General features: G+C 46.6%; 1 protein-coding gene and 1 long non-coding RNA gene across 3 annotated transcripts in view; one reads left to right on the forward strand and one right to left on the reverse strand.

Annotated features, from left to right (window-relative positions):
- LOC135919712 (uncharacterized) overlaps positions 1 to 27,463 on the forward strand; it is a 103,090-nt gene that overhangs the window by 8,436 nt on the left and 67,191 nt on the right. The window lies entirely within an intron of this gene.
- Positions 9,075 to 27,463, reverse strand: part of fuss (SKI family transcriptional corepressor fussel) — a 45,560-nt gene continuing 27,171 nt past the window's right edge. Inside the window, exons 7-13 of the mRNA XM_070534711.1 lie at positions 23,040 to 23,073; positions 19,928 to 20,008; positions 17,544 to 17,600; positions 16,835 to 16,909; positions 11,485 to 11,559; positions 11,143 to 11,208; positions 9,075 to 10,405 (exon numbers count right to left, since the gene is read on the reverse strand). Coding sequence (XP_070390812.1) covers positions 10,185 to 10,405; positions 11,143 to 11,208; positions 11,485 to 11,559; positions 16,835 to 16,909; positions 17,544 to 17,600; positions 19,928 to 20,008; positions 23,040 to 23,073 — 609 coding nt within the window. The 3' untranslated portion in view covers positions 9,075 to 10,184. The remainder of the gene's footprint in view (positions 10,406 to 11,142; positions 11,209 to 11,484; positions 11,560 to 16,834; positions 16,910 to 17,543; positions 17,601 to 19,927; positions 20,009 to 23,039; positions 23,074 to 27,463) is intronic.

A 27,463-nucleotide genomic window follows, 5' to 3' on the forward strand; every position in this document is an offset into this window, starting at 1 on the left:
ATTGCACTTTCTTATATCATCTCTATAGATGTCATTCTACAAGCAGACTCTGTCCAGTATCTTGGCGTTAGATATTGCGGTTCTCTGTCTTGGAATGCGCACATTGGCTGTATTACTGCAAAGGGTGTTCGTGCGGTTGGTTTGCTATGTAGCCAGAACAGTAGTCGACCAGGAATATGAAAAAACGCTATTATCAATGCACTGCATGTATGTTTCATCATCATCATCAGCCTGGTTACTCCCACTGCAGGGAAAAGGCCTCTCCCATACTTCTCCAACAACCCCGGTCATGTACTAATTGCGGCCATGCCGTCCCTGCAAACTTCTTAATCTCATCCGCTCACCTAACTTTATGCCACACTTCATTTGGGCCTAGTTGGTACATACTTCTGAACTAAACGTAACAGCGCAAACATATAAGACGAGCCACAAAAAGAAAGACACGACACACACTGGCGCCAGGTCAACTTTATGCCGCCCCCTGCTACGCTTCCCTCCCCTTGGAATCCAGTCCGTAACCCTTAATGACCATCGGTTATCTTCCCTCCTCATGGCATGTCCTGCCCATGCCCATTTCTTTTTCTTGATTTCAACTAAGATGTCATTAACTCGCGTTTGTTCCCTCACCCAATCGGCTCTTTTCTTATCCCTTAACGTTACACCTATCATTCTTCTTTCCATTGCTCGTTGCGTCGTCCTCAATTTGAGTAGAACCCTTTTCGTAAGCCTCCAGGTTTCTGCCCCGTAGGTGAGTACTGGTAAGACACAGCTATGATACACTTTTCTCTTGAGGGATAATGGCAACCTGCTGTTCATGATCTGAGAATGCCTGCCAAACGCACCCCAACCCATTCTTATTCTTCTGATTATTTCCGTCTCATGATCCGGATCCGCCGTCACTATCTGCCCTAAGTAGATGTATTCCCTTACGACTTCCACTACGACTACGATGTATGTTTGCCCTGTATTGAAATTAGGGTGTGTGCTGTACTCTGGATCTGCTGCATATAAACTTCGTCCCCTCGTTCTTCTACAGAGGCACGCCTAGAGGCTATATTTAGGTCTACCTAAATTTGTTGCAAATGAAGTTTTACATCTGGAAGCTAGAAACTCTTCTTTTGTTACGTGTTTTCGATATTTAGCTATACACTCATTTTTAAGGCCATATGAATCCCCTATAGGTCATTCACAATTAAACAGTTTTTTATCTCCAAACCTGAGTTGATTTTTTTTTTGGTTGCTGGCCGAGATTCCACACACCTCAAATTATCTTTATGCAAGCTCTCCTAGGTCAGTGAAACGTCCAATTTCTTAAGGTGACTCCTTTTTTTATTCTTTTTATTTTTAGACGCCAATTCCGCTAAAGTACATTTGCACGATATCTTTTCTGGGAACGTAGATGTGCCATCTTACCGCATGTTAAGCTCTATCTTAAATTATTACTTTTCGCGCATACCGATCACGACAGTTACTGCGACTGACGCTTCCCAGCGCGAAAAAAGTGTGGAATTGCAATATATTCTCCTGATCTCGACTGGTTGTTTTCTTTTCGCCTCCCAGACTTCGCATCAATCTTTTTAGCAGAATCTTTAGATGTAATTCTAGCCCTCCGTAAACTAGATACATCAACTCGTTCCACAGCTAGTAGTCGTGCCGGATTCTCTGTCTTTAATTGTGCTGCTCTCTCACTGCTTCTTGTGACTCGCAGATTTTGCGAGCTTTCAAATCGTCAGCGCCCCCTCATTTAGCTTTGATTCGATTGATTCGGTGCCAGGGCTGGCATGGGATTAATTTCTGAACGAAATGGCAGATTCGTTGGCGAAAGCGTCCCATGAATGGTCCGGTTATTCAAATTCGACGGGCAGCTTTCATCTTCGGGGATACATTTCAGAAACAAATGATGCTGCGGGAGTTTTACGCCCCGTCCTTAACAAGCTCCTCAAATTTTCTGCGTTTGTCACTTCATTGGAACAGTAAACTCCGAAACGCGAACACTTTAAATCGCGATCACTAGACTACGCTGTTGAAGTCCATTTCAAATTTTTTACCAACGCAGGGCTGGTCTGGTTCTCTCACCAAACTGTTCCTTTCGTGGGGAACATGAAGCAGTAGATAATTTTCTTACCGACTGTCAAATATATTCTAATTTGCGAAAAAGAACCTCAGAAACACCGTTCCGGCTTTTTAAATTAGGCTTAAATGTTCAAAATATCTTTTCGGGGTGACGACCCTTGGGTAGAGCGACAGGAAGGTTTGCGATGCCATCCAGGATTTTATTCCTGGGTCAATGAGGTGTGATCATAAAGCCGGAATTCAAGGCTTCGTTGTCATTCTGCAATATCGGTATTGACGACTGCATGTCTTGCTTTCATTTATTTCCTCATTCGAATGAAATCATTGGCAACATCTGTTAATTTTCAACTACATATTCACACATTTTGTTTACATTATTTTACATTTCCTTTATTTTCCAATCTTTATGTTGGACTACCCGGCTTTGGCCGATCCTCCTACAGCGTGGGTATGTGCCACTAACAGGCTCTGCTTCTGCATCTACATGTGCATGCATCTTCTACTTGCGATGTTGTCTCTACGCCCGCTCGTTCAGCTTGTGAATAAACCCATCTCATCTGTAATATGACCAAGCTGTAGCGCTTCGATGCCTCGTTGCGGATGTCGAATCACTGTAAACCGCTGTAAACGCTGTGCAAAGCAACAAGGTAGCGCCGCTGTATGCTGTACAGTTGCATTATAGAGCATCACCTGCTTTAGTTGTCTCGGGCAACAGTTCCTTATTTCGTAGCCACACCTTGAATATAGTACACTGTATCATGCATCTTAGTATGTGTCCCTATAGATAAACCTCTTTTTGAGGCATTTCGCAGGAAATAGCACAGGGAAAGGTAATGTGGCGGTCGGTGTTGCTTGCTCGCAACGTTCCCAATGAAACGACAAGGACTGGAAGGAACTACAATTTTCTAGATTGTATTACGATGCATTTGTAAGTTGTACTACTCTCTGGATTGAAGGATTCTGAGAACTCAACCACTTTATTAAATAAAGTACTCTCTCTCTCTCTCTCTCTCTCTCTCTCTCTCTCTCTCTCTCATACTATAGGTTGTTTCGTTAAGGTAGCGAGACCTGCAAACCGAGTAACGTCGGCTTTTGGTCGTGTGCTTTGCCAATAAATGTGGCTTATATGGAGTCTGCATAAATAAATGAACGTGCAATTTCACTCTGAGGGAAAAACAAAGCCAGAAGGGAAGGGGTGTGAAGGGAGACAACAAAACGGCCTTGCCAACAGTGCGGTCCGCTTCCAAACTTCGTCTGCAAGATTCCTATCCTTCCGCACTATATACTATTGCAAAATTTACCCTAGTATTTATTTACATCTCAACAGAATGTCCACAGAAAGGTGTTGGAATTTCTGCTATTACTTTTGCAAGGCTACATTAGTTGCTCGTTAGTTAAGCCTACATACAACACCTTCGCCCGTGGCCGTTGTCGTGTGAGCCTATTGTCTTTTCCGTCCCGTCATCCGCAATCCTTTGCGGGATGTGCTCGTAGCGCAGCGTGTAAATCGTTGCCAGGCAACTGTAACCAAGCCCTTTCATCAACGGTATAGCACCCGCCAGCGCAGTGCATGCGTTTTGAACGTCGAGTTCCAGGACGCATTTTATTCTACTACGTAAAGGCAACTCCTCATAAAACGAGCATGCCAGCACCCTATACAGAGCGTCTTGTCCCTTCCGTGTAGCAGGTTAATTCAGAACGATTTCAGCGTCCGTTCAATGATAACCAGTGGCGGTTCAATGAATCCATGACCTCGTGCCTTCTTGTTTCGTGTGAGTAGCTTCAATGACACGCAAATGCACGCGCGCGCAAGCCCACACAGGCCTCTCTCTATTTTTTTTAAGCTCATCAGTACTGCTCATGGTCATCTATTCTTGTGTATCACGTTGTTGTTGCAGTCATGCTCACGTCACGTTTCCAGCTTTTATTTTAAGAGGAAGCTTGAGCTCGGATTATAGATCATCCAGCTATAGCTGTTCGTCATACACGTGAGACACATAAATTTTCTATAATTAGTTGGCTCCATAATCGATCTGAATGAATTGAGCGAATTCGTGAATGAATTATGTTGTATTGTTAAAAAAAATCTCAGTGAAGGGTAATTGGAATCGGATTTATATTTTATTTGCTCTCATTTTTGCAGACGCATGCACACACACGCACACAAGCACATACGTGCACACACACACGCACACACACGCACACAGAGAGAGAGAAAGGGGGGGGGAGAGGGGGAGAAAAACGAACAAGTCATGCATGAAGTTTGTGATTCTGCAGCAATGTACGCGAAAAAGAAAGAAAAACAGATACCATAATTCTGTAAACTGTGCCTAATGGCCCGCTTAAACAGGATAAAAGCAAGATTGATATACGCACGAGATTAAGAGTATTACATTAAATGTTATTTTTGAACGCATCGCTCTCTCGTGATTAACAATCTTGAGAAACTCATTTGTAACTGACGTAACAGCTTGACATTAATTCTAAATTTGCTTGCTGGTTGCACCCGCTTTCAGTGTTTTGTCAGATAAAATATACAGAAACCTGATAAAACATTTTCTTTTCTCACTTGTAGCTGCTGTCCAATGTGAGCATTTATGCGTTTCACAAATGTATACGTAGAGTACGAGCCAAAGCTTCGCGGAGTATCGAGGCTAGCAAATCCACGCCGCCGCTGGTTACCCAATGGTTAAAGTTGTACGCGCTCTTAAGACAAATGTTAAAGAAAATCTATGTCACCGTGGCATACATTTTATTGCAATAGAAATTCTATGGGCACTCTGCAGTATTTTTTATTTACCTTATCTCACTATTTAAAGTACAAGAAAGGATTCAATATTTTTTTTAAATTTTAATTGTTGTGAAAAAATACGATATTGCTAGTCGCACCAACAGTGATAAGTAACGATTGAAATAAGGAATTGTGGAAAGCTTTGAGGTTTATGTAGCTATGTACGTGGCCTGTGGAATGAACTAGGATAAATGTAATGATATGTATATTACGGAAATATTCTCTGAAAACCTAAATGAAGCAAGAAAATTATCTGCTTTGACCACATTAAAAAAAAATTAGCTGTGACGTGAAGAAGTGCCCACTGATTTTCTTTTTATGCTAGTTCGTTCTATGCATCTATATGTGGGCAGTGCATGAGTGTAGAAAATTTCATTTCAAAATATTTATTCAAAATAAAGTTATCATTCGAAGCGACGACCACCAGACCCAGCTCCGGGCCGTCCAGAGGGCTCACGAAAGGCCGGAGGCTCACGGGCTTCCCGTCCCAACGTGGGTGCGGCCCGTGACCCCTGCCGACCACTAAATCAAGAGTGGGTGGGGACGGGTTCCTCAGGATTCAATAAAGTCATTTGCTCTTCCTTTGCGTAACGTAATGTGGAGCAACATCTTGTTTTGAGAAAAATAAACAACAAACGTTCTTCAGGCCTCGGACAACCTCCTTAAAAACATATTAATGGCGCAGCCAACTATCAGAGTATTAGTTAACATTACAGACATCAAAGAATAAAAGATAGTAAGAAATATATTCGTCTATAAAAAATACTGACTTCACATTACCAGAGTAAGAATTTAAAAGCTTGCTGTACCTCCAAAACTAATCAAGGTAGTGTTACGTTTCGCCTATGACGCGCGGTGTAGCCTGCGCGGATGCAACGGACGCCGGGGCTTCATTCAAAGCGGCGGACATTTTGGCCCGTTCGGAGCGGCCGCGACGCATCCCCGCCGAGCGCGTCCCGGCATGTTCAGTGCCACGTGTCTTTGTGTGTGCGTGTGTCTGTGTGTGCCCACGCTTGTCAAAGCGCGGCAGCCGGGGAGAGGAGCTCCCCCAGTGTGAAGCGAGGAGGACTGACCGGCGCCGGCCCGGCTGATGCGTCACTACACTCGTCTCTACATGTCTCAGTCCGTCCGTGCCTTGCTGTCACGTGGTGTCGTCCCGTGACCTTCCTTCTTGCCCGCGACGCCAAGAGTATAAGAGCAGCTGCCCCCGGACGCCAGAAGAGAGGCTCCGAATTCTTCAGTCGAGAAGCGTGCTCTCCCGTCTCTCCACTTCAGTCGACCTGACCGGCCGCTCTTTTGCGATGCTAGAATAAACAAGTTGTTCTGTTAGCAGTCGACTCATGCTTTGCCGGGACCTTCGGATGCTTCCAGTGTGCCCCAGGCCGCCAGGCCAACGCTACCCTTGGGGCTTGCGACCCATTTGCGACAACGGGCGCCAGCGGTCCGATTGCAATAACGGGTGTCAGCACTGAGGTTGCAACAGTAGGAACATAATTTTGTTGCAACATATTTCTAATTGTTTGGGGCTATTTAAAAGGTAAAAAACAAACAAAATCAACTTTTTGCAAAAAAATTGACAGCTGAATGTGGCCTCACAGCTTAAATTATTAAAATTAGCAAGACAATATTAACTATCACAATCTAAATGTGATCCAATTTCACTATTATAATTTGTCCGCGTCCGATCTCACTTCGTGCTCGTCTCTGATGCGCCACTTCCGCAGATATATATATATATTGTAGCTGTGCACTCTTAACACCATACTTACCCGGGCATGTACCCACGATTAGACTGAACTAGAGCTACGGACTTCAGCAGTTACACATTGCTACCGAAAAACGTAGCGGGGACTCTTGCGTTAAGCGTGATAACTGCACATATGAGTGCCATTTTCTCTGTAACTGAGCATAACAGCGGTAGCCTCGAGGTGTACGGAATATACTCGTGAGGGGCAGAGAGAGAGAGATAAACGGAATGGGAAAGGTAAGTAGGTTAACCGGATGAGATTTCGGTTTGCTGCCCTGCACTGGGAGAAGGGTAAGGGGTGCGTAGCTTTTGCTTACACCTATGCAAATTCGATCATGGGGTGCAAATGTCACACATTCGTTCCTTTTTGTAATGCTATGCTTCTGATTTCTGGGCGCTAGTATATTTCCCTAAAGACACCATATATAGTTTTACCTTGACTCGTCACCATTGCTCAGTGGCCAGTGGCGTCTTGCTGCTTTGCAGAAGGTTGCGGATTCGATTTCCTGCTGCGACGATTGCATTCCAGTGAGGGCCAAACGCGAAAAATTCTTAGTGGTACGTTCACCATCTTTAGGCGGTGAAAATTAGTCGAGAGATTTACGCGCCAGGTAAAACCTGACGCGTAAAACCCCTAGATTTTTGTTCCATGGTGACCAGCATAAATTTCGGTCACAACAGCACTGTTATCACCACGCAGTGTACCGAAAGTACGTCGAAACACGCTCCAGGGAGGGACAGAAACACTCAGAACTACTTAGAGAGTGTTTTCGTAAGTACTTTCGCCGAAGTCAGCGTCGCTACAGCACATGACTTCCGATATCGGAGGATGTAACTAGAATAGCTACTTTGGAAGCATACTCCCGGTGGGTCCATCGAGGCTAAAGTGGCCCATGGACTGTTTCTACTGTACTATATATCGCGGCTGACGCGAGAACTCTCTTGAGCACTCGTTGTCAAGGGGGGTTCCAGTCACCAGTCTAAAGATGCGTCTTTCAGTGTCGTTCAACAACAAGGATATCCAGCATGGTTCAAAACAAACACCAGTGATTTATTTGCTTCAACGTTTGGTTGGCGCACTTGTGTGACACGCAAAACAGCCCGTCAATGAAACGGGGCAGCACGAGCGTTCGCTCGTACACTGGTCGCACGTATACTCTTTCGTACATACATGACAGTGTGTACCAGGAAAGAAAACCGTGGAGTTGATTTTCAAAAGCGAGACGATGGACGTATGGGCGAAGAAAAGTAATAATAAAACAGACGTGACAGGAGTACCCGATGCTGTATGTCTCATTTTTCATCCGTGCGTCGTCTGCGCTTTTGAAAATCGGCTTTTATTTCGCTCAACCGAGTGGTCGAAGGCTTCGATTTGCCCACGTCGAATGCGCAGTCGCTGGCTTGAAACACCTGACGCCTAGCATGCTTTGACATTTTGATCCTCCAGCATGCCGAAGTCACGAATAATTTTAAGAAATAAATTTTTCAGAATTAGGAGGCGAGAAACACGAAGGCGGAGTACAGACGGGGATAGTCATCGCTATCGATAAGAATTTCAGCGGCTTGCCTAATGGTTCTTTACCGTAAAAGGAACTGAAAGATTGAAGTGAAATTTCATCTGTCCATTTAATTGCTGCTAATGAATTGACCGACAATACGCTAGCGCTGAAGCGAGAGTCAAAATTCAGCAGTCTGCATCTAGCAAATTCGTGCGCCTCCTGTACATGCCTCCTATTCCTCGTAGTTGCATGCGAGCTTGCCACGTTGCGGCGTTCTCAAGAAAACGTGATAACAGTGCCTATATATAAATTAAATAAGCAACAGGCGGATCGTGTGTGCAAGTCTGGGAGCTATTCTAAGCACATGTCACGTGAGGCCCTTACCCTTTTTTTTTTTAGCTACAAGAACGGGATGTTTAAATGAGCAGAGTTTGAAAACTCCAGGAAATGCTGTAATACGATGACGCCGTCAAAGCAATGATCCAGATGCAGGGCTTCGGAAAAACCTCTCGTAAAAGACAGTATTCGCACGGACGTGCGCCGCTTAACCGCCTGCATGCTCGGCGGTTAAGCCAACTTTCCGATTACGTGCATTCCTAAAGAATGAATATGTGCACGTAGAAACGAAAATCCAGAAAAATGTCTATCGGTGACTGACGCATAATAGCCTGGATTTTCGTTTCTTAATTCACATATTCACTCTCTAGGAACGCGCGCAATCTGAAACTTGACTCCCGCACTGTCAAACATGCACCCTTCTGCAAGAGTTATAGTCGCAGTGAAAGCTAATGTCCTGGCCTTACACCTCATCGGCTCAGAAAGCCACACGAGCACATCTGCAGTGAGCGCCCCGACAGTAGACACACTACTCCTTTTTGGCCAGAGAGCTTGATTGATCTGAACTCGTCTTCGCTTTTTCTTTTTTGCCCCCCCTCTTCTTTCTCTCTTTCAGTACCCCAGCTCCTACGCCTTTCCTTCAATTTTCCCTTTTCTCTCACACAGTAGAAGCGTTGCTGATGACAACAGCGTTTTTATCATCGTTTTCATCACAAACGTCGCACCCACATTTCACTGGCCATCAGTATATCTTTCAGATCCGAGAAAACATTATCGGACAACGAAGGCGTCTGCGCTAACGCCGTTTCCCGCAATCAAATACGTATCATACAAACTGGCGTCAACCTTTGCAACTTGAGAAAGCTTTAAAGGTTGGCGAAAGCTCTGCTTGGCTTGTCGTCTCCGTAATGGATAGAAGTTTCGAACGTCCAAGAGAAAAGAAACTTTTTCTAATGCTTTCCGCCAATGCAACCTTCGTCGTCGTGGAGCCGGCGCCTTAGTTGTGAAACGTTAGGAATGCACGATGCAAACTCTACTAGAACTGTGCGTTCGGACATAGTCTCCGTTCGGACACAGAATCACCGTGCCGTCAAGGTTCGAGCCAAAGAGGCGATAGGAGCAAGGAGTTATGCTTGTTAGCCGTATAGTTGGTTGTTTTGTAAACGTGTTTATCTTTCCTGTGTATTGAGTCGGGGTCCACACGGCAAAGCTAAGTGCGTCGACACACTGCTGGAGCAAGCCAGTATGCCACTTAGATTTACTGGTTGCGCGTGCTTTATGAATACCGGGACATGGTAACCACTGCAAATTCATCAATGTTGAACAAAGGCCAAAAAATAGAGAGAAGGGCTAACATTACGGGACGTGTTGACGCGTTTGAACTGAGCTTGTCTCTACAGCCTCGTCTCTAAGTTGGCCCGAGGATAAAACTAAATGTGTGGCACGCTTTTGTTTGTTTAGGTGCCCGACACTGAATAAAGCGTGCACGTTCATCTTGAGGGTCAGGATAGGGCGCTCATAACGCAGCCACGACGGACAGTACGCGACTTGAATGGCCGCTCGGAAGCGGACCACGCCGCGCAGCGTTCTCCTCCAATGCGAAGTGCGGGAGCGATGGCACACGCTGGCATCGTGCTGCTGTCGTCGACCACCGCTGCAGCGATCGGCACAAGCGGGTCGCAGTCCATCATCGTTGCAGCTCTGTCGCGATGAAGTCTTGCGCGAGGCCTTGGCTCCGTCACTCCGCCTTGTAGCTGCACTCGGCGCAGTGCCTGGCGCCCAGCATCTTGCACGCGAGATGCTGCATCGTGTCGTGCGTGTCTGCGGAACGCGGGAGAAGACGGGCTGTCAGGGACAACTGCCGCCTGGGTTCAGCTCGCGGACGTAAGCATTGCCAGCTCCACTGCTTACCGGCAATAATGCTTCGCTGCTGCATCTGCTGGTAGTGCAGGGAAAGCTCTGTGTGAGGAAGAGAACGAACAAGAATCAAGGCTGTTGACTGACTATATAAGCATAACCGGTGTAATGTGTGAATTCATTTTGCTCGATTATGTTTTTTCTTATCGCCGACCGTTCAGAATCGGCCGATCCTGGTGACAATTTGGGGGGGAGGGGGGGGGGGCTATCGGTGAGCAGACAAGGAGAGGAACGGAATAGAATCAAAATTGAATTGTTGCATTAACCCTGCATAAGAATGTACTGCATGACTCGTTTGTTGGAGTCCAGTGACGTCTCACGTTCACAGCTTTAACTCCATGGTGCGATTCCTCGCTTAGACGCCGTTGTCTGTTCCTCTGCGACCGCCTGATAATATTGCCGATGCTTAAGCTTGTGAAAACGTGGGTTCTCAGACTCGCCGTGGCCTGCAAGAAAGACACTAAGACCACAACAAGCAAGGTTTAATTTTCTTCCTGCGAAGAGACTAGCTCTCATCGCTGGACGCTCCGAGCGCCCGCACGAGAGCTCGGATCGTGCTACGGGTCATGGCCAGTTCTCCCGCAAGCCGATGAGAGGCGCCCCATAAGCTTAATATTTAGTGTTTAGAAAGGCTGTAATTGACGTTCATTACGATTGTAGTGTCAAGACGGTAGCCATGTCTCCGAGAAAGTTGCATACGAGGACACGGCCTGGTCTTTCGCTCGGGAACCATAAATTTTTGGAGTGTCAAGCGATGAAACTTCACGTGCTGGTCATACCTTTCAGCTTGGCTTGAACAGCGAATCTAGCCTTCCGTTCCTGGTCCAGTTCCTGGCACAGGGCGTCTAAAGCAATAAAATGAGGAAATGTGAGTAGGTTCTCCCACGCACTATTTCTACGCACTATGTTTATCAATATTTATCATGGTTGATAGCGAGGAAGGAATTGAGACGGAAGAGGAAAGGCAGAAAGATCAGGTCACTCCTTGTTTGCTGACCTAGGAAACCGGACGTGCGTCTGGTTAACCTCCCTGCGTTTTCTGTCTTCTATTTTTCTCTCTCTACGCTTGGGGAGGGAACGGTTGACCTAGAGAAGACTAAGAAAGCATGTTTCTCACTCACCTCGCACGACTTGCAACTGCTTGGTGAGTTCTTCGCGGTACGCGACCTCTTTCTGCACTTGCTCCTCGAACGTTTCTGCAAGAACAAGACGAACGTGGAAGGAGTTCACTCACAGAACCGTGCATGCTTATTGTCCTGTCTGAGCTACGTTTATTTGCTTCTCTGCAGCTTAGAGCGGTATAGAGAGTGCTCACGTGACACCACACATGCGCCGCATTCTCTTGCTATACGCGGCTTCCACAGCGCAGCTGGAACTCAACGAATCGCGATAAAGCGCAGCTTTAGAACACGTTGTCGACATTGATGACGTCACTACACATAACTTATTCTCAATCGATTGATGCAATTTCGGAGATATAACTTTCAGCGTTACGCCAGAGAGGCAGAATGCTCGTTGCGCCAGTGAATGGTCGTTCCGCACGCTACGTCAAGCAACAGTGTAAGTATCCCCGAAAGTGGCCAAAGGAGATTACGCAGTTTTTTCTATGAACGCAAGCAGAAAGTAAAACCAAACAAGCACTTCGTCACTAATGCTGAATACTCGTTTGGGTGCTGTTGAAATGCTATAATTTATTATATCATTTGCTACATTTGCTGCAGCTAGTGTGACTTAGCCTCAAGCGTGAGCACTGCTCGTCGTTATGTACCTTCCCGAATCGAGTCCCACATTTTGATGCCGGAAACACCTGCCTGCTGCCACCTCTTTCTTTCTCAATAGAACTACTACTATTGTTTTCAGCAAGCTCGACGCTCTTTAAATAAAGAGAACTTGCGTTTAAGCTCGTGCTGAATAAATTAGTTAATCAACCTTACTAGACAGCTGGGTGCATATCAAAAATTACTGACTGTGAGTTGCTCAAGCTTATCAACCATGTAGGCAGTTGAACTTATAATAAGAAAGAGTGAAAAGAATACAGAGAAAGGGCAGGGAGGTTAACCAGAGGTAGTCCCGGTTGGCTACCCTGCACGGGGGGAAGGGTTAAGAGGCATAAGAAGAGAAAGAGAGTGGGAGGTGGAGATAGAGAGAAAAACATACGAGCACGAACAAAGCGCGTACACTATATGCGGTAGCTAGGTGGCGGCGTCTTAAAGAAATGCCACGAGTTGCACAGTAAACAATATTGACGTGAAATCATCAAATAAGCGAAAAAGCCGGAGTCTGTAGCAGCAAAATGACCCCATTGGCTGCGAAGCCACGTCACATGACCGCCACGACGGAGCAGAATGGGCGAAAGGGAACACCTGCTGCAGCGCTGGCGCGCCGGGTGTTGCGTTAAGGGAGAGGGCATCGCTGGGACATCACGTCACCCTTGCTCTCGGAAGCCTGTCTTAACCGCGCCTTCCTTGTCCGCGCAAGCTCTAGCCTGCGTTCCAACTGCGCCTCGGTAATCGCCATGAAGAAATTAATGTATAAAAACAAACAAATTTTAGAGTAATAACTTTGGCGGTAGTGAGAACCTCTTAACGACGTTCATTTGGACATTAATGCCTTCGTATTCACAACTCATAAGTGCTTTGATATCCTCGGAATTTTTGCATCCGCGGTATAAGATATGCTATGTTTTAACTACGTATACGAGGAAATGCTGTGTTTAAGCCGCGTACTTAGATTTAGGTGCACGTTAAGGAACGCCGGATGGTCCAAATTTCCAGAGTCCCACACTACGGCGTGCCTCATAATGAGACAGTGGTTTTGGCACGTAAAACCACGTAACTGAACAGGCTACGCCATGGCTCCAGTTGACTCAAACACTGCACATTGAATTAAGATACTCCGAGAGGCCCTTGGAAAGTCTCATCGGCCAGAGCTCATTCAATCACCTCTACTTGGACGACAAAAGGCGAAGTCTTTAACGTGTTCTTGTTTCGTCACAAGTGCTCAACGTCAATTCGGAACCGCGACGTCTGCACCGCTCATCGTCCGCAGCTTTGATATGTTTTATGGCCTGCCTATTACTATTAGCCTACTGCTGTCGCATCACCTGTTTGTTTCTGCCGATAGCGTTAGACGGTGCTTACTGCGAAGCTGAAGTGTCAGTAGTGGAGGGAGCGTAATGGTTCGGCGAGGAAGCTATACATAGTCGTCGCTATTGTGCTGCGCGGTAAGTATGTCTTTTTTTTTTTTTTCGTGCCAACTGCGCGGAGGGATTCGGTTGCGGTGCGCGCCTTCAACACCGAGTGTTGATGCAAAACTCGCCGGCACGCGTTGGCGCAACCGCGTGGTGGTCCCGCGTACGCCGAGCTGCACGGCGGAGGGGGGCAGGAAAAAACACTCCGGCTAATGAGTGCCGCGTCAGGAGTGCGGCACGGTTGTCGCGTGTTTAACAGTGTGCGGCACGCGAGCTGAATATCGGCGCCGCGAGCCGGGCCTTGGAGTATGCTGCTCTTTCTTTCTTTGTGGATGCGCGCAACCTCGCGTATACACAACGGCCTAGCACACGTCGGCAGTGTGTGCAGAGCGAATGAGGCCGATAGTACACAGTAGCCTCCAGAGGCGAGCACGCTGTGCTTGTGGCGACGACGGCCGGCGACCCTCGGTTTTGTGCTCTTTAGTTGCCGCCAGGGGGCGCAGCACGGCCACCTATGTTAGGGTGCCTCGATGCCTGCCCGCCGCGCCGCCGTTCAGGGTGGTGACAGCCTTTGTACCGCTCCGCGCCGCCGTTCGGCAGACGCGCCGCCATATTGGTTCGACGTTGCTGCCCGCTGCTCGTGTCTCCCGTGCGGTCGACGAGTTGGTGAGGCGGCATTTTCGTGCTCTCGTGAGCAACCGACATTGAAAACATTTTCGCACACGCTCTTGCAGTGTAACAGTATTCTTATCGTCCAAAAACAAGAAAGGGGCTGGCAGATGGAATGGCACACTGTGGTATAAAATTTTTTAAACAGGGTTGAAGTACCTCAGACAGGCTGGCCAACGTTTCGATAGGTGGACCTATCTTCGTCAAAGGCGGCCTCGTCATCCTCGGCGTGTTAGTTTTAAAGGGTTAGTGCAGTGACGTCACGTGCGGGTGTTGTCGCTGGCGGCTGGTTTTAAAGAGAGAGATTACAAGAGGGAACAGGCGCTGTCGTCCGACGTCTGTGAGCCTCATTCTCAAGACGAAGGGACAAGAGCGTGAGAGTGGGCACGCGGAGAGGAAAGAAAAGAAATAGAAGCAGAAAAAAGGGGAAAAAGGAAAAAAAGGAGCGGGGAGCCAGGGCCGTACCAAGACACAACAAAGGGGGGGGGGGTGAAAGGAAAAGAAAGAGAAAAATGAAATCTTTAAGCAATACGGGGGCTTGGGAGCGTGTTGGGGATGCGAAAGGTTAGGAGTAATTCAGGGGGAGTCGTTGGCGGCATGTTTTTGAGGCATTAGAACGGCCGGTCAAGCAATAGGTCGAGTAATTTTGAAATAGTTAAGGTGGCGACGAGGAGTCTGCGGTGCAATGTGTGGGGAGACTGAAAGGCAGCGGCATGGTCTTTCAAGGGGCACTGCCCCACGCGCTTAACGTAGGTGTCGTTACGGCGGCATCCAGAAGGCGATACTCTGGGTTGAGGCGCCGAAAAAGGCATATTGACTTCGGAATGTGTTGTCGAGGGGGTTTCAAAAAAAAAGGACTAAAAAAGGGGGGCAGGAGGAAGGGGGGGGGGCGAAATCGGTATAGCAAACAGGAGGGTGACGCGTGCAGAGGCGGGCACGGGCACGTGTACATGGAAGGAGGGGATCGTACACTTGGTATAGACGTAAAATCCTGAAAGAGTACATTAAATTGAGTAGTAGGCAGGAAATTTTTTTTCTTTTTTTTCTTTTCCCTCCTCCCTCCCCTTTTTTCCTCCGAAATGAAAGAGTAGGTGAGGTTAAGAATTAAAGTTGGCTGGTGGCCTAATGTGTTTTGTGTATTGGTTGATGATATGAGAGTTTCAGATTTAAGTTACAGCTTTTAAAGATTCTAAGTTGCCGCGTGCCAAATTAATTCCTGTCGGGTGTAGGCAATTAAACTTGTGTATGAGGTATGATTCCGTGTACTTCCTTTCGCGAGGGGAACGGAAATTTGTTTGTAGTATATAGAGCCTTGCTTTGTCAAACATATGTCCATGTTCATTAAAGTGGCTGGCTACTGCTTTGGGTAAATTGTGTTTTGTGTCCGCGCGGTGACCATTGAGTCTTGTATTGATTTGTTGTCCGGTCTCACCTATGTATTGTTTGCTACAAGCGGCGCATTCTAGACAGTAGACTACATTGCTTGATGTGCAGGTGAAAGCCGAAGTTACCTTGTGTGTGTAATTCGACGCTGTACTTTTTACTGTAGTAGTGGATTGAATGTGTTTGCATGTGGAGCACCTGGGGCGACCACAGGGATTGGTTCCCAACTTCTTCTTTTTCTGTAGTTTGGCGTGCACAAGAACATCTTTAAAATTAGTGTTGCGTCTGTGTTACGGCTGGGACTCTGTGATATAAGGCCGTGAACTGCTGTTAAACGCAGCAAACGAAACATGTGCTTCAAAGTTTCGAGGGAGCCTACCAACACGTGAACAGATAAGCGTTGTGTAATTTCTCAAACGGTTTTGTCAAAAAATTTTCCACCGTCCAAACGAAATAATATTGCGACAGTGAAAACTCAATTAACATTCCGACTCGCCAATCGCCTCTCCTTGTAACACCGCAGCGCTCTGCCAACATGACTACTGTGCTTTTTTACAACAGAATATGAGCTCTGTATTTCAGCCCGAAAGCATAATTCCACACATGCCAGAAATTTTCAGCTTCCGATGCGATTGGTGAGAATCCTGCCCTCTGCAACGATAGCTCGGCGGACGCGCGAGGCGCTTCTTCAAACCAATATGGCGGCGCCGCGGGGCTGTCACCACCCTGAACGGCGGCGCGGCGGGCAGGCATCGAGGCACCCTAACCTATGTACGTGCGAGCGGCTTCGAGAGTTGCTGCGATTAACGGTAGTTCACTGAATAGATAAATGAACTGGTAGCAACGCACCACGACGCAGTCTGCTGGGCACCATTTCGTGGTTCGCCGACTGAGTTGTTTTTACTTCTGCCTATTTATTCCTCTTGTTGCCTTTCTTCTGGTTTTTGAGTACCTTGAACATATTTTCGTTGTCTTGGTTGACTTGCTTTCTTTTGTATTCAGTAAGCAAGGATGGTTCAAGTTAACGAGCTTTGCATTATTGTTTAACTTAGAATGGCGGAGCTCTTTTGAAGAAATAAATAAAAAGGATCAAGCTCACAATTTCTGGAGTTTCGGTTGAAAAGAGGATCCTATGCAGAGTTCTTTTTTTCTTCTAGACTTATTATAACTCCTTCACCCGCTGTTATCAATATTTATGAACAATAAAGTATTAAATGTAAACAGGTTACCTCGCATGAGGCGACACTCTCTTTCCACTTTTTTCCTGGCTTGTGCTTCTCTCAGCAGTACGTCCCGTAGCTCATCTGTGAAAGAGCAAAAACAAGAGGTGGAGGCATTCTTTATGCAAGTTTCTTTTCCCCCTCTCTTCTTCCTTGTGACATATGGTTGCTTCATTTGCATAAGCATCCTCATATTCTAATAGTTCTTTATTTGATTAAAGAAGCATAACATTTATTTTTCTGTTTTAACGCGCGTGCGTAAGCAAGTAATTTTGTTTGAAGTATTTAACCAGTATAGACAAATAAGGTGTTAAATGAAAAAAAAAACGAAGGTGACTCGTGTTGTCCAGATTGTCAGGCCTTAGAACATAAACGCAAAAAATGTTGCTCTTTCAGCCGCACAAATAAAACACAAAGCAGTAGAAATTTTAGGCTGCACTGCCACGGAAAGAACTCCTACATTTATAATGCAGCAGTTCGAAAGCTCAAGCAGATTTAATTGATAACTAGGAAGTCACGGAACGCTAAATCGCTGCTCCGTTTATATTTATAGCATAAAACTCGCTATGAAGACTTAAAGACAACGCTTTTGTTTTCCCCGTGACAACTGCAATGCCGAAATTCTCAGAGACCGCTTTTAGTTGCTCTAACCGTAATGTGGGCAGCCGACGCACGAGAAACAGCTGGGACTGATAGTTCACAGTGTGGCATTGCTTACCTTTGCTAAGTGTGAATATGCTCGAAGGATCCAAAGAGTGGTCGAAGGTTTGCGTTTCTGAAACGACAAGGATATAAATGAGAAGAGTATACGGGAGTAGGCAAACAAAGTGGTTGCGAGTTTGTATAGGCCTACATCGCCGCTGCGGACGCAAAGCCACACCACTAAAGCTTATCACAAGAAGCCAAAAAGCACTGACAGCTGTTTGTTGGCTTCATATGATATGAATAATAAAAATCGGGCCCCTCGATTAACCCCTTTCTTTTCGTTTACTACTATAGCATGCCATTCTAGAAGGTGCAGCGTCTGCAAATGACGATGCATTTTATTTTTTTCTTTCCGCAGTTGTTAGGCATATGTGGTTTGTACGAGCTAGCCCCATAGACCACGTGTTAAGACTGAGTGAGAGAAATAGAGTTGTTATATTGTCGATCGATCACCACTTCAAGGTGTCTCGTTCCAATTGCCGATTTATAGAGTGAACACAGTTCTTCAATCATAACAGTTCCGCAGCTGGGAATGCTATTGAGTGACTTCCCGTGAAACATTAACTGACCGACGCGCCACCACTGAGCAACGAAATGAAACTCGTCGTCACCCATCGGCGGCTAATAATCATTGCTTGAAATGCCTAACGTGACTTAAGGACGGTGCTGATTAAAAATGTTGTTTACTTGTTCGTGCCGAGATGTTATTTTGTTATTGTGCTAAAAAAACACGCGGCGTTTTGCAGTCACTTTTGCTGTCCATAGGGGATGCGGAATTCGGCGGACCCCTACGCTGATCGCCAATCACTGTGTGTCCGCATTTTGAAACACAGGATTTACAGATAGTTTCGCAGCTGCTAAGTAAGCGCATGCGGACGCGTGGAATGAAATCTGTGGGTGGGCATACTCCTCACCAGCATCATTATCCCGCCATGATGATTTACTTAAATTGACTGGACGAGCGGGGGGAACAACACCGCAACATCTAGTACTGCACATTTCTGCGCTAAAGCACCACGTTGGATGTTCCCTCATTCGTGCGTGAAACCATCTCAAAAACCGGTGGTCAGAAAATAACGTCCCGCAACTATAACGCCTGCATTTGACTGATACCTACTCTATTAAGAGAGTGGTGCGCTTTAAACGTGAGCGACCTAATTTAGTCACTGTAGAGTAAAAGACACTTCAGTATAACTAACGAAGAAAAACAGTGCAAAACAAACCAGAAAGCGTATTTTCCGTAGGAAGCGTGACAATATACCTGTACGAGCAATCCTTTTGAAATTACTTTAGGTAAAAAAAAACAGAGATATAAAATTGGAAGTGTTAGAGGTCTTGCCTACTATATCAATCAATCAATCAATCAATCAATCAATCAATCAATCAATCAATCAATCAATCAATCAATCAATCAATCAATCAATCAATCAATCAATTCAATTTATTAATACAGTCGAGGTTAATTACAGCATATAAAATATACAGACGAAAAAAGTATCATTTTAGTGTTTTCCGCAATAATTACTCGACCAATGGCCGCATTTTCTAAGCACCAGTTGCCACGGTGGTTTCTCTAACTGCGTGGCATAATAACTAGCATGATGTTCCGCGCTAATATAGCGATGAATGTTAGCTGGAATTCATGATGTTTATGAGCTGCTCAATTTGTAAACTTACTGGACAACTGTGTGGTGCTCAAATAATGTTAATGACAAATGTGCCTGCTAACGAGGTTGTTTCGTCGTGTCCGCTTCCATTGGTTTCAGCCAATTGCCGACAACCAATAATCATACAGTTGAAATTGAACGATAGTGGTCACAATCGCCGTTCATCCGCATACAGATCAGTAAGCTTTGGTAATAACTTCGACAGGCAAAGGTAAACCGCAGGCAGATCACAAAAACTTTCATCACAGCATCAAAAGATTTAGCCGCACGTACGCAAGCACTTTTTGTGCCTAAGCTAGCAGGATGGGAAGCGCGTATGCGCAGTACGCTAAAGCGTGACGAGCACCTGAAGGAGGTGCGTGAGTTCGGGGAAGGTGCACTGCGCACTCGGACGCAACTAGCTGCACGGAAAGGTCGTGCTGATCTTGAACATGAGAGACCGCAAGTGAACGGAAAGCTGTTCAGCCAACTCTGAGAACGGCGCTTAATGTTCAATGAATAGAGCTTGCCTAATTTGGTCGACACCAAATTTACGTTTTGACGGTTGCCAGAACCGCGTGGGCATTCGCAGCCACTTCTGTACTCCTCTGAACTTTGATAATTCGTAAGCGTTGGGAGCCTCACGCGTGTAGCATCCTTGCGGTATATATAGCGCGTGCTATCTACCGCATATAACCTGCGTACGTTTGCCAGAAACGTCCACTGTTTGAAAAAGGCGCTGCACACGAACCCGAATATGGCGACGCCTCGAGGGCGTCTCGCTTCCGGCACTCTTCCTTGATCAGCTGCACCACGGACGTCACGGCGTTCTCTGCACACACAAAAAAAGACGACATGTGGGAAGAGCGCGACGATTCTTGGCGACTGCGTAGCAATGCGAGAAGCAACGCGTAGCACAGACCTCGCCCACGATGATAAGCAAACAACCCCAGTGTTACGCTGGCCGTACTTAACAAGTCACGGGGTGTCAGTTAGGCAACACGTTGCCGTCGTTAGTTCTGGCCGCAAGATCGGCTTCGATACGAATCACCCAGTAAATCCAAGTGCTGGCGCCATAATTTGTGGCAACAAGATGAGAGAGACTTGCACAGCATGATAGAGGAAAATTGTCATCCACCGGACTGTAGCATGGAGGTACAAACCTATAACATCAGCTGTATTTGGTCCTGATCAGTATATTTGTTCAGATCCCCAAAGGCACAAGATCTGTGGGATACGTATCATAAGGCCGGTACGTTGGGCACGTTGGTAATCCATACTGAAAACCTTGACGTCGTGGTGAAGTTCGAAAATTTCGTACGTTGAGCTGCACGTCGGAGAACCGACGGCATGGTGTGTAAAGCCACTACCGAGTCGAAAAACATGGCCCATGTAGCAGAACTCTCTGTGTCAGTAAATTAAAGCGCACTGCGCAGAGCTGTGAGTTCTGCAGCCTTGGATGTGGTGACATGTGAAGTCTTGAATCGCAGTGTTATTCCTCTCGTCGTTATAAACACAGCACCACCAGAACTCGTCGATGCAGTCAATCGGTCAGTATAGATGTTTACGTGGCTGCTGCATCTCTCGTACAACAGGAGTAAGCTCAATTGTTTTAGTGCTGACGGTAGTAGATCTGACTTTTTCTGAAGTCCTGGAGTTATGAGGTGTACTTCAGCATGGCACAAACACCATGGAGGAGACACCGGCCTGGTCGCAGCTGTGTACCTCGGTGTAAGCGAGGCACGGTATGCACTGACAGTTGCGCTAAATGAAGTGCGGGGTTTCCGCGGTGAGTGCGGCGAGGTGGTGGCAAGGGGTACTGACAGTATGCCTGACGTGCACGTAAAGCCACAAAATCATTTTCCAGTGCTTTACCTGGCCATTATAAGATCAGTGTAAATGATCAAGCAGACAAAGCTGCCTCAGAGTCGCATCAAGAACAACACAGCATTCCCATTCCACTTTCCAGGACAGACGCTGCAACTCAACTTCGTCACCTGGCACGCGAGCTCTCTTTAAAGGAGTGGAACACCCCAAATATAGGAAGCACCAGGTTGCATTAACTGAAGCAATCGCTCCAACTCCGACCTCGATCCGGGCTTCACCTACTTGAGGCATCGCTTCTACGCCGGCTGTGGTTTGGAGTGACTTTCACGGAGGCATACACTACTTTGATTGGAAGGTCTGATAGTGCTGCGTGCGACGTCTGCGGTGGCCAAGAGAACTTCGAACATTGATTGTGCTACTATTATCGATTTCAGTTGGAAAGGCACACATTATCTATCGCATTGCGACGACTGGGCGATTGGTCGCTGTTCGTGCAACTGCTACCTGAAGACCGTCCCCATTCTTCGTCGGCCTACAAAGCTGTGAAGGCACTTTTGTCTTTCTTGAGAGCAACTGGCCTATGAGAACGCCTTTGACTTGCTCAGGCCCTCCACGTGCGTGCGCGAGCTCACGGCGTTTTTCCTTCCCCTCTACTTCTCTCTATCTCATCTTTATATTCCCTCTATCCCGTCCCCCAGAGTAGGGCAGCCAACCACACGCATTTCAGGTTAACATCCCTGCCTTCTCTCTTTCTTTCCTCCTCCTCCTCCGTACTGAAAACTATTGACAGCGTGAAACAATAGGAACGACACAGAAAAGATACAGCGCTTGTCCACATATCGTTTCTGTGTCGTTCGTTTCGTCTCGCGCTATCAATATGAATCGATATGTTCGATGTTCTCGATATGAATCATTACACATTGCAAACTTGCGCAAGTACGAGATAATGGATTCAAATTTTGCTGAAGTAATATAAGAAAACTTCTTAAATGAAAAAGCAAGGCTCGATACTTCGCAACATCTCGGGTGCCTCAACGCAGCGCCAGCTACGAGCTCGCTACATGTTCGCGGCACGCTGACAGCGCGCGCAGTTGTTGCGGCTCGTAGGAAACGCGGTTGTGTTATTTTCAGTTCTAGTGCATCGTCACAAGTTTGCGCCAACGGTATGGCATTGCAGTTGAAAATGGCTGGAAGGGTGCACACGCCACGAACCGTTTAGCGCGTTTCGCACGTGACATTAAGCTACGCGTTATACTTCGATGATGACGAAGATATAACGGTGATCTTGGTCCAGGAGCATCTCAAATAGCAGAGGGCAAGAGACCGTTGTAATTTTCTCAACTTATATCGATGACCAAAGTAATAAGTCAGTCAGTGTCAGTCAGTGCGTGGATTTACCGACTGTCAAATCAAGGCGTTCCTTGAAATCTGTTCACATGCAGGAATACTCTTTAGAATTTGTGTTTTCAAATCGGAACAGGCAGTAATAATTCTTGTTTCAGAAGTCGGCGTAGCGATTTCACGCCTAGGCCTGTCAAATCCAAAAACACAATAAAAGTAAAAAAAAAAGCAGAAAGAACGAGGCGGGATATATACGACGGGGACTATGTTCATAAATGAACTTGAGGCTAGGTCAGTTGGTCCGTGATCTCCAGTTGGCCGCTTCGTTTAAGTGCTCAAGTCTTCGAGTACGACTAGCATAGTCCTCGTCCGCTCTGTGCTTCTCTATCCTTGTTTCTAGTGTGCAGGCCGTACCCTTAGATATGTTCATAAGATTTTGGTGTTGTTTTATTTTCTTATACTATACCACGACCGCGGTGCTAAGAAATCTGTAAGACAGTGTTTGCATTTTAATGTCGCTGCAGTAAAACCACGGTGAGATATAAGGCCTATGTCGCTCGATGGCCAGGATGACTCTCTTACTGCGCATTCCCGCCGTTGCCATCACTCACTCACCGACCGCATATTTTTGCGTCGGACATTTTGTCTCATATTCTCTCCAATATGACATTGACGCACTTGCGAAGAAGTCTTACCTGGCTCAGCGTCGCGCTTGTTCGTCTCTTCGTCCTGTAAAAGAAACCGAGATAAAATTTAAAGTCCAGTGATATGTCATAGTTCACCCCCAATAGTTAACAGTCAATAATGCACTGCTACTCATGAATGTATAATATAATCTGTATGTTCATAAACATCGACGATAACATACTTAAAACAGCTTGCTTCTTTGCCTTCATCCAAACACCCCTCCCACCGCTTTCCGAACCGATAGTTTTTCTTTAATAAAACCAATGACTCCCGTTGCATGACGAGACTTGAACTGCAGAAGAATCTTAACAGAATTGCAGAAGAATGTTGGTTGCCGTTTTTAAGTGCTAACTACAGGTGTTATATTGAAGTCTTAAGTTTACTCTTTGAACGACGCAAACTACAACTCTGAGGAATGTGGTATACGCAACGACGCGTCAGAGCTACGTCTTTGTCTGTAGTTTTGCAAAAGCTGCATTTTTCTGACAAGAAATATATGTGCTTTTTTATGTATCCTCGATCATGCGTCTGCTTTTCGAAGTAAATATAAGTACCGTCGTGACGAATACTTCTTCGTCAACGCACGAAATGAGACCATTGCTGTAGAAATCAACCGAGAAAAGCCAATACTCAAAGAAAAAGAAAAGCAGGTTCCGGTTGGCGAGGCAATGTGGGTACGCGTATGAATAGGGAGACGTGTTTTTGCAATAGGGATGCGTGGGTGCCTAACGAAAGAACAAAAAATTAATAAAAAGTATAAGAACGGAGAACACCCGTGGTTGGCATAGGGCACCGTCGACGCGTGATTCAAATTGCTTACCGCGCACAAGAGACCTGCACGGCGGCGCAACGATATTTAAATGCGCTCGCGAAATTCGCAAGAAAGAAGGCGCCCGCAGCGAAACACCGAAGCGAGAATAAAGGCCTCGGTGCATGCTATGCGTGGTGAGCATGTATAGTGCCGAGAACCTCGCTCTGTGCGACTTGCCTCGTTTTCTCGTTCCCGTTTTTCGTTTTCTTCTTTTTTTATTCGCGTACCGCCGTGCTCAAACACGTTTCTAATTTTTTCGCCTGTCTCGCTGTCTTTAACGCGCAAGAATTGAAAGTATAGGTTCGCGAAAATGATTTTCGACAGAGCGCGAGAACACACATATAGGTTTACACATTCCTAGACTCTTAAAAGTAATATAAGCTTTCTTTCCGGCTGGCTGTCTTTCGAACGCAGGCGTTGGGATTAGGGACTCACGATAATTATTACAGTCGCAGTCGTAAAGTACACATTGGTTTATATATCATTGGTCTCTTAGAAGGAAAAAGAAGGTGTCGATAGTTAAATGGGGGAACGCGCGCGGAAGAAGAAATGTCGAGGGAAGAAGAAAAGCAAGAGAGCGTATCCAATCCTGGGAGACTTCAAAACTTATTCGCAGCTAAGATTGTGTTCGAATACTTGCGAATGCGTCTTTACTCGCACAAAACGAGTTGATAGGCGAATAAAAATAAAGTAACCCTGCGGAATATTTTAAAGCATGTTTTGCGAATTGTGGAGGAGAAAGAGATAAAAGTATACGATTCAAAGCGTGGGTGTAATGAAATCGGAGCTGAAATTAGTACGTATCTTCTGATCGAAATTGAGTTTTACGTCCCCGCGGACAACCGCCGTTAAGCAGAGCGCAAGCGCATGACAGTCACTTGTAATAGTTGTAATAATATTTGGGGCTTTACGTGCCAAAACCACTTTCTGATTATGAGGCACGCCGTAGTGGAGGACTCCGGGAATTTCGACCACCCGGGGTTCTTTAACGTGCACCTAAATCTAAGCACACGGTGTTTTCGCATTTCGCCCCCATCGAAATGCGGCCGCCGTGGCCGGGATTCGATCCCGCGACCTTGTGCTCAGCAGCCCAACACCATACACTTGTAATAGTTGTGCTAGTATTGGGACAGTTAAGAGTTCGTCGCCTACCGCGCTGGCTCAATGGTTATGGCATGCTACTGCTGACAACGAGGTCATGGGTTCCACTGCCGGCCGCGCAGGCTGCTTTCCGATGAGAATGGGATGCAAAAACGTTCGCGTACCGGCTTTGGATGCACGTTCAAGAGCAACAGACGGTCAAAATTAATGTGGCATTTCCCACTACGACATCCCTCGTAAACCCACGTGTAGTTGCGGCATGTTAAACCCCACTTTTTAGATTAACAGTTTGTCCTGGATTCCACCCTAAAATTTAAGCAACAGCATTTTAACGCACAGGAGAAGAAACGTTATTGGTTCCCGCATGCTTTGACGATTGCGCAAGTCTAGTTGCCATCAGGTATAAAAAAAACGCGTAATAATTTTCAGAAGATTAAGTACCTCGAGGAATACACTGTTTCTTTTTTTATCAAGAGTGTTAAACAACTAGCAACTTTCGAAGGAGGACGGTTCGCATTTTTTAACAGCGAAGTTTGCATGTATAAACTTGCAGTCACCGACTTCCTGTTCAAGCTCTTATTATTTCATAGTCAATTCACAATCAACGCTGCCATCCCCCCCCCCCCATCTTATTTTTTTAATCAGCGTTGCAGGCTCGGTCATGAACCACTTTGGATTAAACGTTTTCTTTTCTTATTTTCCTAACTGCAATGCTCTATTACACGCTTTTTTTATTTGCTTACCACACTGTCCACACTGTCCACTGTCCATCATGTCCACACTGGAAAGTGTGGACATGATTCTCTTTATTCATCTAATTTCTTTTCGGATTCCTCGCGATGGTTTTCTTCATTCAAGTTAGTGCTGATAAAGGAATAAAGCGGGCAATTTCAAGCTGTGCTCAGTCGAAGGCAACAAAGACCCTGGTGCTCTGACCAACCTTCTTTGATATGCCAACTTCTCCTCAAAATATGTTTATATGTGGCAAAGCACGCTTTACAGATGTAACGTGCATGTTCACGCAGGGTCGAAAGTTTACAGGATGCGGGTTCCGCGAGAAAAGCCAAATATCAGCCTAGTTTGAGCTTGCAGTGGTCGAAATAGCACAACGCTATGCTGTTCGCGTGCGCTAGTACGTGTAGCACATTTTAAATCCGGGTAGTGTGTCCGGGGTCTGAGAATACCCTGCTTTATCTCCATCCCCATGTCTCTCAAACCTTGCCTGCACCCATATGTTTCAATGCCTGCCCAGTCGCTCCGCAATGCATGGGAGCCGATGGTCTACTTTGATGGCACCACATTCCCTGTAATTTTATCCTTGTTGTTGGTAGAGCATGGACAACTTTAGCTGTTCGCTGCTGCCGCTCCGTAACACTCCGTGCCCGCTCCTTGCATTCTGCAAGACGTGCGATCACGTGCGATGAAAGATAGGTGACGTGACTATAACCATCTCCCTATAAACTGCGACCAACTACAGTCAAACGCCTCTACAATGTATGCCTCTACAACAAAATGACCTGTATAACGAATTAATAATTCTGTCTCGGTTCTATTGTGAGCTGTGCGGTGCACTGCCTGATTTTAACCTGACGGTGACGTCTGGCGTTCGCCTGTCGACAATTGCATTCTAAGTAGAGCTAGTTGGGAAATCATCTCTAGTGAAGTTTGACTCACATGACAAACCAAATTGCTGATTCACTTGTCAAACGAGCGTGACGTGGCTCAATGCTACCGAATCACGCTGCATGCAAGAACAACAGAGGCTAGTAGCTGCTCGTGACGCGATTTGCGACGTCACGCCTCGTCCGCAGAGTGAATCAACAACTCGGTCCATTCGTACCAATATGGCTTAAACATGAACAGACATGACAGGTCAGAAACAGAAAGAACAGTGGCGCCGCATCTTGTTCGAATCTCGCTTCTGCCCTGTCTTTTGTGACGCTTGGCGTTCCGGTAGGCGCTACTCGAAACGTACTAGGATGCCGTGCTGCCACTTCGTGACGCGTACACAGCCTTTTTCTCCTATAGGTTCTTCCTCACGCAGAAAGGAGCCCCCCGCTCGCTGCCGAGTGCAGGACACCGCGACTGTGCTCCAGCCAGCGGGCCATATAACTGCGACCGAATGGCGCAGGTGAAGGCGGGAGAGCGTGCGCCTCCACCGATGACTTCTTTTGTCCTCGTCGCAGCGAAGCGTGTCGTACATAGCGGTCCGGCGCGCAGCGCTCCCTAGCAGGCATCGCGGTAATCACTGGCCTGCTCCGTAGGGTGATCAAGCCGAGGGCAGATCGCGACGGCGCACTGGGCGCTATACATTCTTGACGAGCGGGGAGCCCGATGATCCGCGGTCACACCAGCTGGCGGGCGTTGGCTCGAGCTGACACAATGGTGGCGCCTTCCTCTTGCCGGCAGCCCTGGCCCTTACGCGCGCCGTTCTGCCGGGGGGCGGGAGGAGCTCTCTTTACGAAGATGAACGGCAGTAATCCGACGCCTTTGAGGGACGGGCGCGGCGCCATTAAGGAT

The sequence above is a fragment of the Dermacentor albipictus genome, chromosome 2, assembly GCF_038994185.2.
Source record: "Dermacentor albipictus isolate Rhodes 1998 colony chromosome 2, USDA_Dalb.pri_finalv2, whole genome shotgun sequence".
NCBI classification, from domain to species: Eukaryota; Metazoa; Arthropoda; class Arachnida; order Ixodida; family Ixodidae; genus Dermacentor; species Dermacentor albipictus.